Source organism: Salvelinus alpinus, chromosome 1 (genome assembly GCF_045679555.1).
Source record: "Salvelinus alpinus chromosome 1, SLU_Salpinus.1, whole genome shotgun sequence".
NCBI classification, from domain to species: Eukaryota; Metazoa; Chordata; class Actinopteri; order Salmoniformes; family Salmonidae; genus Salvelinus; species Salvelinus alpinus.
The window spans coordinates 100747015-100763267 of record NC_092086.1 but is presented as its reverse complement, the minus strand read 5'-3'; the positions used below and the strand labels follow the sequence as shown (position 1 = coordinate 100763267).

The 16253-nt window shown below is 42.9% G+C and overlaps 1 protein-coding gene across 4 annotated transcripts in view; it reads left to right on the top strand.

The window, feature by feature from the left end:
• LOC139536759 (nipped-B-like protein B) overlaps positions 1–14967 on the top strand; it is a 68078-nt gene extending 53111 nt beyond the window's left edge. For all 4 annotated transcript variants that reach the window (XM_071337382.1, XM_071337374.1, XM_071337364.1 and 1 more), the window contains 21 exons: positions 1208–1431; positions 1534–1636; positions 1740–1838; positions 1944–2090; positions 2848–2982; positions 3107–3205; positions 3345–3398; positions 3702–3810; positions 3976–4112; positions 4485–4625; positions 4744–4992; positions 5120–5210; positions 5383–5556; positions 7395–7585; positions 8168–8275; positions 8414–8614; positions 8756–8902; positions 9128–9492; positions 13054–13228; positions 13468–13683; positions 13865–14967. In XM_071337382.1, the coding sequence (XP_071193483.1) occupies positions 1208–1431; positions 1534–1636; positions 1740–1838; positions 1944–2090; positions 2848–2982; positions 3107–3205; positions 3345–3398; positions 3702–3810; positions 3976–4112; positions 4485–4625; positions 4744–4992; positions 5120–5210; positions 5383–5556; positions 7395–7585; positions 8168–8275; positions 8414–8614; positions 8756–8902; positions 9128–9492; positions 13054–13228; positions 13468–13683; positions 13865–14227 (3528 nt within the window). In that variant the 3' untranslated portion in view covers positions 14228–14967. The remainder of the gene's footprint in view (positions 1–1207; positions 1432–1533; positions 1637–1739; positions 1839–1943; positions 2091–2847; positions 2983–3106; positions 3206–3344; positions 3399–3701; positions 3811–3975; positions 4113–4484; positions 4626–4743; positions 4993–5119; positions 5211–5382; positions 5557–7394; positions 7586–8167; positions 8276–8413; positions 8615–8755; positions 8903–9127; positions 9493–13053; positions 13229–13467; positions 13684–13864) is intronic.
• The last annotated feature ends 1286 nt before the right edge of the window (positions 14968–16253 follow it).

The following is a 16253-nucleotide window of genomic DNA, read 5'->3' as shown; positions in this document are numbered from 1 at the left end:
TGTCCAAACGCTCGCGCAAATGCAGGCGAACTCGGACGAAAACTTCAAAAAGTTATATAACAGGTCGAATAAACTGGTCAAACTAGGTAGAGAATCAATCTTCAGGATGTTGTTATCATATATATCCAATAACGTTCCAACCGGAGCATTCCTTCATGTCTGTAGAAGTTATGGAACGCAAGGCGATATCATGAGGAATGCGCATGATCAGGAACTGGCAATCTGCCAGACCACTGACTCATTCCCCTCCCATCCGGCCCCACAACACAGCATAAGCTTCATTCCACGTTCTACAGACTGTTGACATCTAGTGGAAGGCGTAGGAAGTGCAAACAGATCCATATCTTACAGAGAATTTAATCGGCGATGAGTTGAACATTGACCAGTCTCAGAATTCTCACTTCCTGTTTGGATTTTTTCTCTGGTTTTTGCCTGCCATATGAGTTCTGATTTACTCACAGACATCATTCAAACAGTTTTAGAGACTTCAGAGTGTTTTATATCCAATAGTGATAATGATATGCATATATTAGCATCTGGGACAGAGTAGGAGGCAGTTCACTATGGGCACGCAATTCATCCAAAAGTGAAAATGCTGCCCCCTATCATAAAGAAGTTAAGTAGTTTTTTGGGGTATCTGTAATTTACTATTTATATTTTTGACTACTTTTACTTCACTACATTCTTAAAGAAAATAATGTACTTTTTATTCCATACATCTACTCTGACACCCAAAAGTACAGAAAAAGGGTCCATTCACACACTTATCAAGAGATCCCTGGTCATCCCTACTGCCTCTGATCTGGCAGACTCACTAAACACACATGCTTTGTTTGTAAATGATGTCCAAGTGTTGGATCATGCCCCTGGCTATCCGTAAATTAAATTTAAAAAAACGTGAAAATTGTGCCGTCTGGTTTGCTTAATATTAGGAATTTTAAATTATTTATACTTTCACTTTTACTTTTAATATCTAAGTATATTTTAGCAATTACGTTTTCTTTTTGATAAGTATATTTAAAACCAAATACTTTTAGACTTTTAATCAAGTAGTATTTTACTGGGTGACTAACTTTTACTTGAGTTGTTTTCTATTAAGGTATCTTTACTGTTACTCAAGTATGACAATTGGGTACTTTTTCCACCATTGCCGTTGTTCACATATCAGGTTTGAGATGTAACTGTTGATTTTTGCTGCTGCCTTCAGTTTGCCAGGAAGTTCTACATCGCCCAGTGGTTCAGGGACACTTTGACAGAGATGGAGAAGGCCATGAAGTCTCAGAACCAGCGAGGGGACGAGGACTCTTCTGAAGGCCAGCACCACGCCAAGGACATCGAGACCACCGGAGAGATCATGCAGAGAGCCGAGGCACGCAAGAAGTACCTCCGCAACATTATCAAGACCGCGCCCTCGCAGTTCAGCACACTGAGGTAGGACTCAACCCTCACTGTCCCACTGTCAGTGCTTCAACCTCAGTGTTTGCCTGTGTCTTTTTTTCAAATGCATTCTTCTCTTCCTCTCTTCCCCCACAGGATGAACTCTGACACTGTGGACTATGATGACTCCTGCCTGATTGTCAGATATTTGGCCTCTATGAGGCCATTCGCTCAGAGCTTCGATATTTATTTAACACAGGTAAGAGTATGCGAGAGTGATTTGATTAAGTTCCTTCATGTGTGTTAATTTGGTGCTCTGTGTGTATGGTTTGTAAATAATCCCTCTCGCTCCTCTTCAACAGATCCTGAGAGTGCTGGGGGAGAGTGCCATAGCTGTCAGAACTAAAGCCATGAAGTGTTTGTCTGAGGTGGTGGCTGTAGACCCCAGTATTCTGGCCAGGGTGAGTGCTCTACCCAACACTAAACCTGATGCACCTAAATATGCTCAGAGCCTTTTTGTCTGTGCATAAGTGTTTCCTCAGTCCTCATCCTCTCCTTCTCATCAGTTGGACATGCAGCGCGGGGTCCATGGTCGTCTGATGGACAACTCCACCAGTGTACGCGAGGCTGCTGTGGAGCTGCTGGGGCGTTTTGTGTTGAGCAGACCCCAGCTCACAGAGCAGTACTACGACATGCTGATCGAGAGGATACTGGTAACGAACACACACCATAATACACACCTCAACAAGCAGGGTAACGCACATCTTTATACACAGAGACCGAGTCACAGCGGGACATTCACCCTAAACACAGATGTGAAGTGCAACTCTTTGAGCAATACTCAAACAAGCTGTCAGATAGGATAACATGGCTCAGAGCCCTTTCTGTGGGCTGTAGGAGGATGAGAAGGCATCAGCTCACACAGAGCAGTGAGAAATGGAACTGGGCCGATGACGCTTGCCACCTCTAGCTGAGGGTTCATTCTAAGTGTAAAAGTTCACTTAAGGTAATATCCTTTTCTCTACACTGCCACCTATGGCTCTGCTGGAGAACTGCAGGCTTCTCAAACGTAAATTAAGTGCCGATGAGAACCTATCATTTCTGCTCTACCCAACAAGTTACTCCGATTTGTCATTTTGTTAATATGACATATATTTCATGTTTAACTTATTTTGGATAATATATATTATGATCGCTTGTAATATAATTTAGAAAATGCAGGGGTAAGTAACCCTGGAGTGACATTTTGTAAATATGGTGGAAGTTGCCTTAGCATCAGCATCTGGGTCCTGTGTGGCTCAGTTGGTAGAGCATGGCGCTGACAACGCCACAGTTGTGGTTTTGATTCCCATGGGGGATCAGTATGAAAAAGTACATAAAATATATGCACTCATTACTGTAAGTCGCTATGGATAAGACCTGCTAAATTACTAAAATGTAAATGTATTAATTCTGCCCCTCTTTTTCCAGGATACGGGTATCAGTGTGAGGAAGAGGGTGATTAAGATCCTTAGAGACATCTGTCTGGAGCAACCCACCTTCAACAAGATCACTGAGATGTGTGTCAAGATGATCCGCAGGGTCAACGACGAGGAGGGCATCAAGGTATGTATCTGTCTGCATCTTTAAATGTCTGTGTTTCATGTGTGAATGGATACGTCGCAGGGCTTCAGAAAGTTACCTGTCTTTGTTTGCATATTTCAAAATGTTGCACCACATTCTTCTTCAGAAACTTGTGAACGAGACCTTCCAGAAACTCTGGTTCACCCCTACACCCAATCACGATAAAGACGCCATGACCCGCAAGATCCTCAACATCACAGACGTGGTGAGTTCCAGGGCTCAAAGCTGAGCACAGAACTACCAAACAGATAAATAACTTTCCAATGTACATATCGGTCTGTGTTACTGTATTTTAGGCGTGACTGTTCAACATGTCTTGACCTGATGACATCCATCTTTCCTAGGTGTCTGCATGCAAAGATACAGGCTATGACTGGTTTGAGCAGCTGCTTCAAAACGTGAGTATTTTGAATTGTGTCTGTGCTGTGTATTACATGGTAATAGTTGGCCTGGAGTTTTGTTCATAACTTTTTTATCATTGGCTCAGGTTTATTGATTATCACATGTAGGCCTATTTATGGTTATGGAGAGTATCAAGCACAGGAAGTAATGCTGTTTACTTCAGGCCATCCTTGAAACGTATGTACTGTGACTTGTTTATCAGTTTTCTCTAATGAGAGCTGTTGCAAATGAGTTCAAGACAGACTTGTGATGGTTGTGTGCCTCATCTCACAACCTCCCCCTACTCTATCCCTGTTTAGCTGCTGAAGACCGAGGAAGATGCCGCCTATAAGCCAGCCAGAAAGGCCTGCGTTCAGCTGGTGGACAATCTAGTGGAACACATCCTAAAATATGAAGAGTCTCTCACTGGTATGGAGCTCACTCACAGCTATCTTTGGTGTACTCACGGTTTTGATTTCAAATTGCCATTTATACTGACACATGAATGTACTGTTGATTATGATATGATAAACTCTCATGGACTGTGAGAAAGTCCAGTTGAGTCTGAAGAAAGGATCTGTGTTTGTGTTTCAGACATTGAGAACAAGGGGGTGAATTCCAATCGTCTGGTGTCCTGCATCACCACCCTCTTTCTGTTCAGTAAAATCCGATCCCAGCTGATGGTCAAACATGCCATGACCATCCAGCCTTATCTCACCACCAAGTGCAACGTAAGGTCACTTTCTCTCCTCAATTTGTAGAAATTTACTGTAGTTATTGTGATGTTATTTTTTTCTGAAATAAGTAATTGAATATTGTGCCAGGTGTAAAAGTTCAAGGAAAAAAATTTACACTTGATTTTTACATAGAGCTCTAGGGCCATCTAGTGGTTGATCATTGTCAGTACAAGTTTTATACAACAACGTGACCAACGGGGGTCAAGCTGTGACTCACAACATAAAAATCTCTCTGGCTGTATCAATTTATTTTATTTCTTTAACCTTTATTTAACTAGGCAAGTCAGTTAAGAACAAATTACTATTTTACAATGACGGCCTACGCCGGCCAAACCCTATCAATATGGATTTCTCTTGTGTTTCCAGACCCAGAGTGACTTCATGGTGATCTGTAACGTGGCCAAGATCCTTGAGCTGGTGATTCCTCTGATGGAGCACCCCTCTGAGACCTTCCTCACCACCATAGAGGAAGACCTGATGAAGCTCATCATCAAATACGGCATGACGGTATGTCTCTTGTAAAGGCTACAGCTTGTACCCAGGTTCAATACTAAAATAACCGTGAAGGAACAAATAAAAGGTGTTAAAATGCTGTTTTTAGTTATTCGGTAATCTTGTTTCTCAGGTTGTACAACACTGTGTGAGCTGTCTTGGAGCTGTGGTGAACAGGGTCACTCGCAACTACAAGTTTGTTTGGGCTTGTTTCAACCGTTACTATGGTGCCCTGACCAAGCTGAAGACCCAGCACTCTGAGGACTCCAACAACCCTGTTCTGGCTGCTAACAAACCGGCCTTGCTGCGCTCGCTGTTCACTGTGGGGGCACTCTGTCGCCACTTTGACTTTGACGAGGAGGAATTCAAGGGCCCCACAAAGGTCGGTCCAAGAAAACAGATTTTTCTTAACATTGTTGTGACCAACTGTTTAAAAAAAAAAAAAAAAAAACATTTTATGAAAGACGGGAATAAGAACTTGATGTTGCTTTTCCCTTTGTGTGTTGTAGGTTGTGATAAAGGAAAAAGTTATGGAGCTTTTGCTGTACTTCACTAAGCATGAAGATGAGGAAGTTCAGACCAAGGCCATCATTGGTCTAGGTAAAGCTCACCTCACCCTACCACAGACCATGTGTTGCTCTAACAATGACCCTTCTGTATTGGTATTGCAGCACCTTTCAAACTTCTGTCATTCATCACCAATGGCTTGTTTCCCTGGTTCCTCATTATTGATATTCCTCTTTCTCCCTATCCCCCTTTCTCCATTGTCCAGGCTTCCAGTTCATCCAGTACCCAGGGCTGATGTTCATGCAGGATGTGATGAGTCTGTACAATGGCATCCTGTCAGACAGGAAGAGCTCTGTCAACCTAAAGATCCAGGTGCTGAAGAACCTGCAGACATACCTGCAGGAGGAAGACTCGCGCATGCAGGAGGCCGACCAACAGTGTGAGTCTCACCTCTGTGTCCATTAAATATAATACACTGCTCAAAAAAATAAAGGGAACACTTAAACAACACAATGTAACTCCAAGTCAATCACACTTCTGTGAAATCAAACTGTCCACTTAGGAAGCAACACTGATTGACAATAAATTTCACATGCTGTTGTGCAAATGGAATAGACAAAAGGTGGAAATTATAGGCAATTAGCAAGACACCCCCAAAAAAGGAGTGATTCTGCAGGTGGTGACCACAGACAACTTCTCAGTTCCTATGCTTCCTGGCTGATGTTTTGGTCACTTTTGAATGCTGGCGGTGCTCTCACTCTAGTGGTAGCATGAGACGGAGTCTACAACCCACACAAGTGGCTCAGGTAGTGCAGTTCATCCAGGATGGCACATCAATGCGAGCTGTGGCAAAAAGGTTTGCTGTGTCTGTCAGCGTAGTGTCCAGAGCATGGAGGCGCTACCAGGAGACAGGCCAGTACATCAGGAGACGTGGAGGAGGCCGTAGGAGGGCAACAACCCAGCAGCAGGACCGCTACCTCCGCCTTTGTGCAAGGAGGTGCACTGCCAGAGCCCTGCAAAATGACCTCCAGCAGGCCACAAATGTGCATGTGTCTGCTCAAACGGTCAGAAACAGACTCCATGAGGGTGGTATGAGGGCCCGACGTCCACAGGTGGGGGTTGTGCTTACAGCCCAGCACCGTGCAGGACGTTTGGCATTTGCCAGAGAACACCAAGATTGGCAAATTCGCCACTGGCGCCCTGTGCTCTTCACAGATGAAAGCAGGTTCACACTGAGCACATGAGCACATGTGACAGACGTGACAGAGTCTGGAGACGCCGTGGAGAATATTCTGCTGCCTGCAACATCCTCCAGCATGACCGGTTTGGCGGTGGGTCAGTCATGGTGTGGGGTGGCATTTCTTTGTGGGGCCGCACAGCACTCCATATGCTCGCCAGAGGTAGCCTGACTGCCATTAGGTACCGAGATGAGATCCTCAGACCCCTTGTGAGACCATATGCTGACACATGCACATTTGTGGCCTGCTGGAGGTCATTTTGCAGGGCTCTGGCAGTGCACCTCCTTGCACAGGTAGCGGTCCTGCTGCTGGGTTGTTGCCCTCCTACGGCCTCCTCCACGTCTCCTGATGTACTGGCCTGTCTCCTGGTAGCGCCTCCATGCTCTGGACACTACGCTGACAGACACAGCAAACCTTTTTGCCACAGCTCGCATTGATGTGCCATCCTGGATGAACTGCACTACCTGAGCCACTTGTGTGGGTTGTAGACTCCGTCTCATGCTACCACTAGAGTGAGAGCACCGCCAGCATTCAAAAGTGACCAAAACATCAGCCAGGAAGCATAGGAACTGAGAAGTGGTCTGTGGTCACCACCTGCAGAATCACTCCTTTTTTGGGGGTGTCTTGCTAATTGCCTATAATTTCCACCTTTTGTCTATTCCATTTGCACAACAGCATGTGAAATTTATTGTCAATCAGTGTTGCTTCCTAAGTGGACAGTTTGATTTCATAGAAGTGTGATTGACTTGGAGTTACATTGTGTTGTTTAAGTGTTCCCTTTATTTTTTTGAGCAGTGTATATATGCTATTTACTCCAAAATGACTTACAAAATGAAGTGCATACATTTTTGTATTGGTGGCCCTAGCTCATTCATTCATATCAATACAGGTTGAAAATAAGTCCACACAAGCATAGCAATATCTTCAAGTTGATAGAATGGAGCTAAGGATATTGGATGTGTTAGTTAGGGCATGCCTCCATGATGTTGTTGTCTAGTGGCTAGTTTCCTAAATGGCTCTTGTCTTTGTACGTCTACAGGGAAGAAGCTGTCGAAGCAGGAGGACCTGAAGGAGATGGGTGACATCTCGTCAGGTATGAGCAGCTCCATCATGCAGCTGTACCTGAAGCAGGTGCTGGAGGCCTTCTTCCACACACAGTCCACCGTACGACATTTTGCCCTCAACGTCATTGCCCTGACACTCAACCAGGGCCTCATCCATCCTGTACAGGTACGCTTCCACCTCAGACAGTACACACCACTGGGCTACTCTTCTCAAACAAGGCATGCACAAACTCTGGTCAGTTAAAGAATTAGAAAAGGCTCTGGCCTAGGGTAGTGTAGCGGTCTAGGCCGCTGCCTCTGGTGCACATCACCAGGCGGTAAATTAGTTAATAGACCAATAAGAAAGAGTTCCAAACCTCTCTGCCAATAACAGTTAGTTTTAACTGTCTACTCAGACCACTCCCAGACAGTCCTAGCTAAATTATTGCTTGAAAAATGACTCTTTGCCAAGAAGCTATGTTTGTTTATTTTTGACCATTTGAATTGAAAACCATGACAGGACGGTACTAAATTGTTACCTCAGAAATTATTTGATATTGAGATTTTTTTTTAAATAATAAAAAAAAATAAAAAAAACAGTTGCATTGGACCTTTAATAGGTGTAACTGGACATAATGCTGTGCACAGAGTTTTTACTTAATTTTGGACTGGAATAAATAAGTGTTATTATGGGTGAAGTACCAGTATACAACCACGTGTTTCCACAGCTTTGTAATCCCTGTTGACCCAACATCCTGTTTTGTTTCAGTGTGTGCCCTACCTGATTGCCATGGGAACGGACCCAGAGCCCACCATGAGGAATAAGGCAGACCAGCAGCTGGTGGAGATTGATAAGAAATACAGCGGCTTCATCCATGTGAGTGTTTCTGTCTGTAGACTGGTCTCAGGGTAGGAAGAGTAGACTGGCCTCTCAACAGGCTGGTAATGTGATCATCTATTGTACAGTATGTTATCGATGTATAGAACGTGTTTGGTTGTGTGTGTGTGTGTCCAGATGAAGGCCGTGGCGGGGATGAAGATGTCCTACCAGGTGCAGCAGGCTATCTGGTCAGCTAAGGGTACGGTGATCCGGGGTTACCGGCAGGACGAGACCACCTCCGCCCTCTGCGCCCACCTCTTCTCCATGGTCCGATCCAACCGGCAGCACCGCCGAGCCTTCCTCATCTCACTGCTCAACTTGTTTGATGACAGCTCGGTGAGTTCCTCCTTCCCCCTAGACACACACTAAGAATAATCAGTATTATAGCAGTAAACATTCATATACAATCCTTATTTTTATAGACAAAATGAACAGTTTTGTGAAGTAATGTTTGGTATTGTGACTTTCCCCCTGCAGAAGATTGAGGTCAATATGCTCCTGTACATGGCAGACAACCTAGCCTGTTTCCCCTACCAGATCCAGGAGGAGCCTCTCTTCATCATGCACCACATTGACATCACACTGTCTGTGTCCGGCAGCAACCTGCTGCAGTCCTTCAAGGAGGTAGGTGATACACACGTCACTATATAGTGTCTGTCAACAGCCTTGCCATAAGTACTTACAAGAACTCACGTAGCCACAAGTGCACAGGCTTGTGAAAGCACTAACTATAATGTGACTTTTATAGACTTTTACAAGCTGTCGTGGGTTTTATATCCTATAACAATCCCTAACGATAGCCTTTGTTTGGTTGTGAATGACTGACTCACTCCTTTGTCATCTCTGCAGTCCCTTCTCAAAGAGCCACGGCAGCGGGAGAAGAAGTCGAAAGAGAGGAAGTACCAGTCAGAGGAGGAGAACTCGTCATCATCATCGTCATCGGAGGAGGAACATAACCGTCACAGCATCAGCTCCAACAGTAGTGACGAGGACAACGAGGTGGTCCACAGGCCCAAAAAGCCCAAACACCGGGCCCGGGCCCCTGTTAAGTCAGACTCTGACTCTGACCTGGAAATGGAGGACTTGGACAAGGTGATGCAGCGTCTGCCTGACAACCCCATTCCCCTGTTGGACTTTGCCAACGCCTCACAGGGAATACTACTACTATTGGTTCTAAAGCAGCATCTCAAGAACCTCTACGGCTTCTCAGACAGGTACGTCAATGCCAGGAGGAACACAACCACATAACATCTCACCTTACCGCCTCACTGGACATGAAAGACAGAGCTAGGAAGATCACAATATACTGATATGTCTTGTCTTTTTATGTTGCCATGACAATTTCTCAGTTAGTTGCACTATGCAGAAATCGCTCCGCCATTTCCTGGTTGCTAAAACTCTAATGAACTCATCAAAAAAAGAAACGTCAGCTGTGTTTATTTTTAGCAAACTTAACATGTGTAAATATTTGTATGAACATAAGTTTCAACAACTGAGGCAAACTGAACAAGTACCACAGACATGTGACTAACAGAAATTGAATAATGTGTCCCTGAACAAAGGGGGGGTCAAAATCAAAAGTAACAGTCAGTAATTGGTGTAGCCACCAGCTGCAAGGCTAGGGTAACCCCTCGACAACATCCGCTGAAAAGGCAGAGTGCGAAATTCAAAAATATATTTTTTAAATATTTAACTTTAATACATTAACAAGTGCAATACACCAAATTAAAGCTTAAAAACTTCTTGGCACTACGGATCCCGTTACCGGGATCAATTTCCTAAACAACCACTGAATTGCAGAGCGCCAAATTCAAAAAAGAATCCTAAAAATATTTATAATCATGGAATCACAAGTGAAATATACCAAAACACAGCTTAGGTTGTTGTTAATCCACCTATCGTGTCAGATTTTGAAAATATGCTTTACAGCGAAAGCAATCCAAGCGTTTGTGAGTGTATCAGTCAATGCTAGAACAGTTAGCCTTAAATTAGCTTGGTCACGAAAGTCAGAAAAGCAATCAAATTAATTGCTTACCTTTGATAATCTTCGGATGTTTGTACTCACGAGACTCCCAGTTACACAATAAATGTTATTTACGTTCGATAAATATTAGTTTTATAACAAACAAAAAAACGCCATTTGGGTTGCGCGTTATGTTCTGAAAACCACAGCCTCGTTCCATTCCTGAAAGGCAGACAAATTCCAAAAAGTATCCGTAATGTTCGTAGAAACATGTCAATTTTTTTTTAAATAATCAATCCTCAGGTTGTTTTTAACATACATAATCGATAATATTTCAACCGGACGATAACCTACTCAATAAAAGAGAGAAAGAAAATGTCGAGCTACCCCTCTCGCGCGCAGGAACTAATCAAAGGACACCTGACTTGTTTTGAAAAATCTCGCTAATTTTTCAAAATAAAAGCCTGAAACTATGTCTAAAGCCTGGTCACAGCCTGAGGAAGCCATTGGAAAAGGAATCTGGTTGATACGCCTTTAAATGGAGGGGCAGGCAACAGAACAGGGATTTTTTTTAAGGCACTTCCGGGTTGGATTTCCTCAGGTTTTTGCCTGCAGAATCAGTTTTGTTATACTCACAGACAATATTTTGACCGTTTTGGAAACTTTGGAGTGTTTTCTATCCTAATCTGTAAATTATATGCATATTCTACGATCTGGGCCTGAGAAATAGTCTGTTTACGTTGGGAACGTTATAAAAAAATAAATAATAATTAAGCGTCAAGAAGTTAATCTACCCATCGTGTCTGATTTCAAAAAGGCTTTACAGCGAAAGCACACCATATGATTATGTTAGGTCAGAGTCACAAAAAAACATACAGCCATTTTCCAGCCAAAGAGAGGAGTCACAAAAAGCAGAAATAGAGATAAAATGAATCACTAACCTTTGATGATCTTCATCAGATGGCACTCATAGGACTTCATGTTACAAAATACATGTATGTTTTGTTCGATAAAGTTCATATTTATATCCAGAAATCGCGCGTTATGTTCAGTAATGTTGTGCCTCGAAAATATCCTGCGAATTTGCAGAGCCACATCAATTTACAGAAATACTCATCATAAACTTTGATTAAAGATACAAGTGTTATGCACAGAATTAAAGATATACTTCTCCTTAATGTAACCGCTGTGTCAGATTTCAAAAAAGCTTTACGGAAAAAGCACACCATGCAATAATCTTGAGTACAGTGCTCAGACACAAAAACAAGCCATACAGATACCTGCCATGTTGTGGAGTCAGTAAAAGTCAGAAATAGCGTAATAAATATTCACTTACCTTTGATGATCTTCATCAGAATGCATTCCCAGGAATCCCAGTTCCACAATAAATGTTTGTTTTGTTCGATAATGTCCATCATTTATGTCCAAATACCGCCTTTTTGTCCGCGCATTTAGTTCACAAATCCAAATTCAAGAGGCGCGGGCAAGTCCAGGCGAATGTTCAGACGAAAAGTCCAAAAAGTTATATTACAGTTTGTAGAAACATGTCAAACGATGTATAGAATTAATCTTTAGGATGTTTTTATCATAAATCTTCAATAATGTTTCAACCGGACAATTCCTTTGTCTTTAGAAATGTAAAGGAACAGAGCTCGCTCTCACGGTCGCGCGCATGATTTAGCTCATGGCCTTCTGCCAGACCCCTTAGTCAAACAGCTCTTTTTCACTCCCCCTTTACAGTAGAAGTCTGAAACAAGGTTCTAACGACTGTTGACATCTAGTGGAAGCCTTAGGAAGTGCAATATGACCCCATTTACACTGTATCTTGGAAAGGCAATGAGCACTTCCTGGTTGGATTTTTCTCAGGTTTTTGCCTGCCATATGAGTTCTGTTATACTCACAGACATCATTCAAACAGTTTTAGAAACTTCAGAGTGTTTTCTATACAAATCTACTAATAATATGCATATATTAGCTTTCCTGGCCTGAGTAGCAGGCAGTTTACTCTGGGCACGCTTTTCATCCGAACGTGAAAATGTCCTGTCTCCCTGTAGCGCTGTCTTAGGCGTGTCACAGTACGGATATTGCAATTTCTTGCCCTGGCCACATCTGCAGTCATCATGCCCCCTTTACAGCATGCCTAAGGCACGTTCACTCAGATGAGCAAGGACCCTGGGCATCTTTCTTTTGGTGTTTTTCAGAGTCAGTAGAAAGGCCTCTTTAGTGTCCTAAGTTTTCATAACTGTGACCTTAATTGCCTACCATCTGTAAGCTGTTAGTGTCTTAACGACCGTTCCACAGGTGCATGTTCATTAATTGTTTATGGTTCATTGAACAAGCATGGGAAACAGCGTTTAAACCCTTTACAATGAAGATCTGTGAAGTTATTTAGATTTTTACGTATTATCTTTGAAAGACAGGGTCCTGAAAAAGGGACGTTTCTTTTTTTGCTGAGTTTAGTTTGCCTAATTTCAGTTTGTGACAAAATAAGCTAGTATAGTGTAGAGAATCATTGTACCATCTAAACCGCTCTGAAATAACTTTTCCATAACCAAAAATATTGTTGTTTCATCTTTTTGAAGCTAATGTACAATATCGAAAGTAAAAGACGCAAAAACAAAACTTGAGAACGGGAAGCATAAAAATAGCGAGCACAGAGCAGGTCTACAGCCTCTTTACTTGCTTTCAATTAGAATGATCGATCTATAACTGACATTTCTATGTAACTTTGGTCAGGTTGCCCAAAAGGTTACATATTGCCACTTTAATGAGGAATTAACCTAAACTCAACTTCTTCCTCTGCCCACTGTAGTAAAATCCAAAAGTACTCTCCGACGGAATCGGCCAAGGTATATGAGAAGGCGGTGAACAGGAAGGGTCACGTGCACTTCAGCCCTCACCAGACACTGGACTTCTTGACCTCTGACCTGGCCAACGTAGAACTCACCTACGACATCAAGAGGAGGATCGTCAAACAGTACCTAGATGTAAGAGCTCACTCTGACCGCATTTCCTTTTTTTAAAGTCTTGAGTCGTTTAGTTTAGGGTCCTGTAATGGAGTTAAGGAAAATAGGGATTGGAATTCCAATTTACTTATTGAATTTACTGAATTTAAACAGAGTTGAACCAGATGGAGTTCCTTTTTGTACTTTGTTAAAGGTGTGCAGTAAATTAAACTAGCCATGTCTGAGCACAGCAGACTGGTTAACATTCTGGTCTCTCTCAGTTCAAGTTACTGATGGAGCATTTGGACCCTGATGAGGAGGATGAGGAAGGTGAGGCGTCAGCCAGCGCTAACGCCAGAAACAAAGCCATCACTTCATTGCTGGGAGGGCCCAGCCACCAGGACCACAAGAACCACCACCAGGACCACAAGAACCACCACCAGGCTCCTATAGAGACGGACGACGACGAGAGCGACGGAGATGAGAAAACCCCAGTGGTGAGCCCTAAGCAGCCTGTTATTGCACTGTCATACAGCTGTTATTGTCCCTGTTAAGGATTTATTAGAAGACTGATAACTGCCATGTTGGCTTCTTAAACCTATGTGCTCTCTCCAGTTAGTTGGATGTTGTAGTAAAGGAATGCTATGTGAGGTGTAACGCTGCTGTTTCTCTCCCCAGTCATCGCGGCGGTCGAGGAAGCACGGCGACTCTGCAGAGGCTTCAGGTCACATGAATGAGACATTGGCCGCCAGGGACGTCATCGCCCTCTGCTGCCCCAAGTACAAGGACCGGCCGCAGATCGCCCGCATCATCCAGAAGACCAACACGGGCTACAGAGTGCAATGGATGGCTGGCTCCTACTCTGGAGTCTGGGGCGAGGCTAAGAAACGGGACGGACGCAAAACGGTGCCTTGGGTGGACACTATCAAGGAGTCTGACATTATTTACAAGAAAATCGCCTTGACGAGTGCACACAAGCTGACGAACAGAGTGGTGCAGACTTTACGGTCACTGTACTCAGCGAAGGAGGGAACTTCCTAATCGACTATACGGTTATTCTCAGACAAACTCTTTGCAGCCAAACTCTACTATGAGGATACAACGTTTTTCTAATACAGAAAAGACAAATATACTACAGACATGCAAAACATAAATGTAAGCACGAGATAGCAGAGAGAGAGGAGAGCAGGTATTGTGAACTTTTGGTCTGTGATGAACATTTTAATCTGGATCCAGGATATGTTTAAGTTAAACAGAAAAAACACAAGAAGGAAATGTTTGGATAACATTGCGTGGAAGCTCCTTCGCTGTTGTACAGCAACTCGGTTGTTTGATTTTCCCACTGTATCAAAGTTTAACACACAAAAAAAACAATGTTTATCTCTGACAAATTCTGTTTAAAAAAAATAAATAAACAAAGTGAATGTTGGAAATTAGTCTGTTAATGTTCTAAATAAAGTGTTCTTGGAGTTTAACCTAGCACCGGTTGGATTTCTTTAGCTTAGCTCAGTTTCCAGGGAAGCTACTTTTAAAACCTTTACCTTTTCTTTTATGTTTTATTCCCTTTATTTGTTTACCCATGCTGTACAATGGAGTCTCTTGGATATAATTTATTCTGTTGAAAGCGAAGCGTGCAGTATCTGTGGCCTACATGCAGGGGAGTTTTTTGTAAATGTAGAATTTGATGTATTAGGTCAAAGGTCACCCGAGAGAGAAAAGGGATCCCCAGCACTTCTGGCGGAGCAAATATTGCAATAAATATTTTTTACTTCTCTTTGTTACTTGTCTCGTTTGCAATTGACTTTATTTTTTCATGGGGATGGTGCGCCACCATGCAGTATCTCCTGTCAACTTGTAATTTTTGTTTTATTTTTAGATGTAATACGTGGAAGGTCCAAGATGATGGTAAAAGGCGACAGTATTTTGAATCCCTAGTAGTAGAATTGCAATATGGTCAATTTTGTCTTAGGTTGAATGTGGTGGTTTAGTTGTGCACCATGTTTGATTACCTAGGTGTCTGCAACTCAGAAAATTTGTAAATCCATGACTCATCAACTCCATTTCAGAGAGGGCCTTGCAAAATGCAGGGATGAATCCCTCTGGTATCTTGTTTCTGTATGCCACTGCCAGTTTCTGTCATGAACTGGATTAAGATAAAAACCATGTACTGTATGAACTTGATGAAGGATCCACACGGGAAAAAATATTCCGAAAAATGTAAATATATGGCTCTAGCCCCACTGTTCTGTAAATAAACGGTTTATGCTGCATCTGTCAGATGCTAAAGGCCAATATGGCTAGCTGCCCATTTGGTTTCAGGCTTAAACAAGGTCCTGGGACTAACTCAGTACCAGGAAAGGAGAGGCTTTCTAACATTTGGCATATGAGCTGCACCAGAGATACTGTATATAATGATGAGATAGTCTCCGCCTTAACAATGGCAGTCGTCCCAAAGGTGGGAAGGCGGTCTGCTTATTGCTGTATTCCCACGTGGACAGATGTTGACGGGAGTAGACCCTCTTGCCACAGAACAATGAGCCAGATGTTTCACCGGATGTATAAATAAGAAGCACCTGGTTGGCATTTCCACAAACCACCAAATAAAATGAGAGGAAGCACAGTGGGAGAAGTTGAGTGAGATGGATTTTGGCCGACATTCTGTTATTTTCTCATCAATGAAACATTTGACCTTACTACAATTTTTTGTTCACAAAATTAGAATCTGTACGTACAGAGTGGACTACGTTTATACCAAAGTTTCCAAAAAATCGCATTGTTTAAAATGTGTGCAAGGGTGAATTGCGTTATTGAACACGTACACGTCACATAGCAGGCGTTCCCTAACGGAAATATTGAATGCGCCAATAGGATATCGCTAGCTTGTGGTTGGCTCTGCCCACTTCCTTGCTTGTTCTGCCCACTATGATTATTTTGCTCCAATTGGAAACGACAGGCTGTGGTCTATCTTGTGTTCGTTAAAAATCTTTGCTCTCGCTTCGCCTCTTTCACTCTAGCTGCACATTATTTACCATGTCCAAAAGTATAGCTAAGACTCTGTCGCCACTTA